The 3795-nt window shown below is 36.9% G+C and overlaps 1 protein-coding gene across 1 annotated transcript in view; it reads left to right on the plus strand.

Annotated features, from left to right (window-relative positions):
* The window catches only part of TRRAP (transformation/transcription domain associated protein), a 140906-nt gene that overhangs the window by 71608 nt on the left and 65503 nt on the right, over positions 1–3795 (plus strand). Inside the window, 3 exon segments of the mRNA XM_025213106.1 lie at positions 527–729; positions 2389–2510; positions 3666–3795. Coding sequence (XP_025068891.1) covers positions 527–729; positions 2389–2510; positions 3666–3795 — 455 coding nt within the window.

The raw sequence follows: 3795 nt of genomic DNA on the forward strand, positions 1-3795 counted from the left end.
TTGGGAAATAACTGATTAAGAATACTGTATTGCAAAGTACTTTCATTTGCCAAGTTAAGTTATGGTTATTCATGCTTTATAACTATTTGGTATGCTATAAATGTTTTGCCAAAGACTTACTGAAATAAGGTTCTACTTGTTAGTTGTTTTTGGATGGGCAGTATTAAACGGGAAGGTTCTTCTGAAGGACACTGTGGCCCATTTAATTGGGAATGGAATGCAATGGTGTCAAAAATAGTTGCCTATAGAGACTTGTATCCATGGTAATATATTTTTTTCTCCGCTATTGAAATTTCTACAGTTTTACCTGCAGCCTCTTTCTTTTTTTTTTCTGTAAAATGTGTGAGAGAGCTTCTCATCTGCTGTTGGGGAGGAAGAGGGTTATCAGCTTTGTAAATTGTTAATAAAGGTAGATCTAGAGGGTGCTAATTTACAGTTAAAATTGAAACCATTTTCCCTTGACAGGTGATTTTAAAATTGTATTGCTGTGTTGTTTTTTTAAAATTTGTTTTCTTGCTGTCTTTAGCAGGTACAAGTGAACTGGTTATGCTAAGTTTGGATCTCGTGAAAACGCGTCTTGCTGTGATGAGCATGGAGATGAGGAAAAACTTTATACAAGCAATTTTAACATCACTGATTGAAAAATCTACTGATGCCAAAATTCTTCGTGCAGTGGTAAAAATAGTGGAAGAGTGGGTGAAAAACAATTCTCCAATGGCAGCCAATCAGGTAAAGTTGAACAGAGTTAAAAGTGTCATTGCAATTAAATACTAAATAAGTAAAACCCACTTAATTTTCTGGCCTCGGGACAGAAATTACACAACCAGTATAAGTGATCAGAAACCAGTTCAGATCTGTACCACAACAAAAGTTCAGTGCATATAAACCTCTTTCAAAATGGCTGAAATCGGTTTCAGATAATCCTGGATAGATGCAGTATCAGACTTTACTGATTTAGGTTAAATTGGTTTATTGAACTTCTGTCCCAGGTCCCCTCCATATTCAAGTTAACTCACAGTCCTCCAGCATCCCTGGATGCTTTGCACCTGCTCTGCTCCTCTCTCACAGGTGGGAAGGCTAGCCTTGGCCCAAGCTTTCTGCCCCAGCTGAGCAGGGAGGTGTGCACTAGTGCCCCTTGACTTCTGGTCTGAGCCACTGCAGGCATGTGGCTGCATTTCCAGAATCAAAAGTGAATGTCTGTTCACTTGCTCATCAGTTCAATCTACACAGCTGAGACCGACCTGCAAAGATTGAATCAATTCAGCCTTGGGCTTTTTGACTAACTGTACTTAGCCCTTGACAAAGAGAGAATGATTTTGAAGGATCTTGTTTTGCAAGTTCAAATGTTTCCTGTAAAGTTTTGAAGTCCCTGGATTCCAAGTGAAAGCAACTGGAGCACTGTATTGATTTACATACTCTATTTGGTCAAACATACTATTTTGCGAATAGAAATTAAAGGAAAGAAGAGCACCTATCTAAAAGACGGTGTTGGATCTTGTAAATTATCCTGGATTAATAGTTTCTTCAGTTAAAATATATAGTAGTGGAATACTTTTAGATAAGGTTATCTCATGGTAGTTATGTCATATTCCTCTTAAATTGATTAGGAATATAAAATGCCTCTGTGTGTGTGTGTGTGTGTGTGTATTTAATTTTTTTTTTTTTTAAAAAAAGGATTTTAAAAAATCCTTTTTAAAAAAAAAAAAAAAACCAACACAATTTAGCAGTGAACAAGGTATGAAATATTGATAGCACAGGCTTAGAGCCTAATTTCAAATTAAAAAAATGCATGTCCTAAAGCTTAAAACTACAGAAACTGTTCACTTCTTTGACGTGAGACTACATATTTGTATCTAGTGGTATGTGCACATGAAGCCTTTTTTCATGCATTGGGTCCAAATCCATTTTACTTCTGTCCTGTGAAGTCCCAGTTGCCTATTATTTTAACTGTAGGAGGTTTTCACATTTTTAGTGTACAGCGTTCTCTGTGATACTTGTCTGTCTGCCATCCTTTTCCCTGTAATATTAGCTTGTATGACCTAGTGTATAAGTACAAAGTGTGTGTGTGTGTTTGTTTGTTTGTTTATTTGTACTTTTTGTTACCACTAGTTAGTCACAGTTTTTGTAGTAATTAAATAATTTAACTTGTTTTTAACTGTTAATGATTTTAAGCATCTGCTGTAGTTGTATGCTAGAACCATAAACTGTAAATACTTGAATTATTTTCCTTAAAAAAGGGGGGGGGGGTACCTTCTGAGTCATGTTTCAGGTGCTTAAAAATAGAAAAAAATGGTGTATAGAATGGTTGAAATTATACTTTGGACATGCCATTGTTCTTTGTATTTAAAGATGAATTGAGAAAATGAATCATGTCTTCTTTTAACGCAGACACCTACTCTCCGGGAGAAGTCCATTTTGCTAGTGAAAATGATGACCTACATTGAAAAGCGTTTTCCAGAAGACCTTGAATTAAATGCCCAGTTTTTAGACCTTGTTAACTATGTCTATAGGTAATTATAGCTATTAATCAAGTATTGCAGCTTATTGGTTCATAATTTGTATCATATATGACCTTTATAACAGTCCATCTATCTTTTAAGGGTAATTTTTAAAAATAAAATGCACAGTTATTTCACTTGACTGAGACGGGAATGAAGATATTTACGTATTCACATTAGAACTGTGGGTACATAGTTTCTTTATAGTCCTCAGTAGAAGCAAGGAGAGAATTTTGTGGGGCATCCTTTTAATTGGTCATGTTTTAGATACAGTGATAACTGCTAAACTACGTTTCTCCTCCCCTCTTGTCCATTTGTTAAGCTTCTCTATTGATCTTGCCTTCATTAAGAGGGTTTGCCTTGTCTGCCACTTTGCTAGCGGGCCATGAATAGCGAAAAGGCAATCAGCAGATTGTAATTAGAGCTTATTTGCCTAGTTTAAGCAAGGGTGAGCTGCTCTAGTGCAAATTTTGGCTTGCCTACACTGGTGGTGTTTATTTGTGTGGTGATGCTTGGAGCTGGAGATGAGATTTAACTTTCAGTCATCTGTTTTCTGTTATTTAAGAGGGAGTTTCATATCATTTCACTGCTCCAGTAGTGGTTTTTGACCATCTTTCTCAAACTTCTACCTGGCAATGTGGATCACCTGGTTCACAATATTGTCTCCAGTAACTTAGCATTATATACACACAGACTTAGAAGTGTATGTGGGAGGAGGTCAAAAAGCAGTCTACAAAACCAGCAATGGTCCCTGTAACCAGTATTCCTACTTTGTACCCTTTAGGCAAGTGGTGTCCAACATAAGAAACTGACATAATACTTATTTAGTTGAGCCCAGTAACAGTAGGGTTGCAGAAATTTTGATACATAGCCAGGGGCTCCCATTGGGTATGTTGGGTCTTTTGGGTATTTGCTATTTTTCTGATTTTTTTTTTTTTGACTCTACATATAAAATGTCCTCAAAGGACTTGGATAATGGTGGTGGTTGGTAGCCCAGAACTTTAAGGTTTTTGGTAGCAGACAATGCTGTGCTTAACCCTAGGCATTAGGCAGCTTCTGATATCTGTTAGAAAATTGTAGAACAGAAAAATATATCCATGTGATGAAGAAAATAGCCAGATCACTGAAAGGGCTTCGTATTATCAATTGCTTATGCATTCCTCCTAGGGATGAGAACCTTTCAGGCAGCGAGCTTACTGCTAAACTTGAACCTGCCTTCCTTTCTGGACTCCGATGTGCTCAGCCTCTCATCCGAGCCAAATTTTTTGAAGTCTTTGACAATTCCATGAAGCGTCGT

This window comes from Alligator sinensis, unplaced genomic scaffold (genome assembly GCF_000455745.1).
Source record: "Alligator sinensis unplaced genomic scaffold, ASM45574v1 scaffold990_1, whole genome shotgun sequence".
Taxonomy (NCBI): domain Eukaryota; kingdom Metazoa; phylum Chordata; order Crocodylia; family Alligatoridae; genus Alligator; species Alligator sinensis.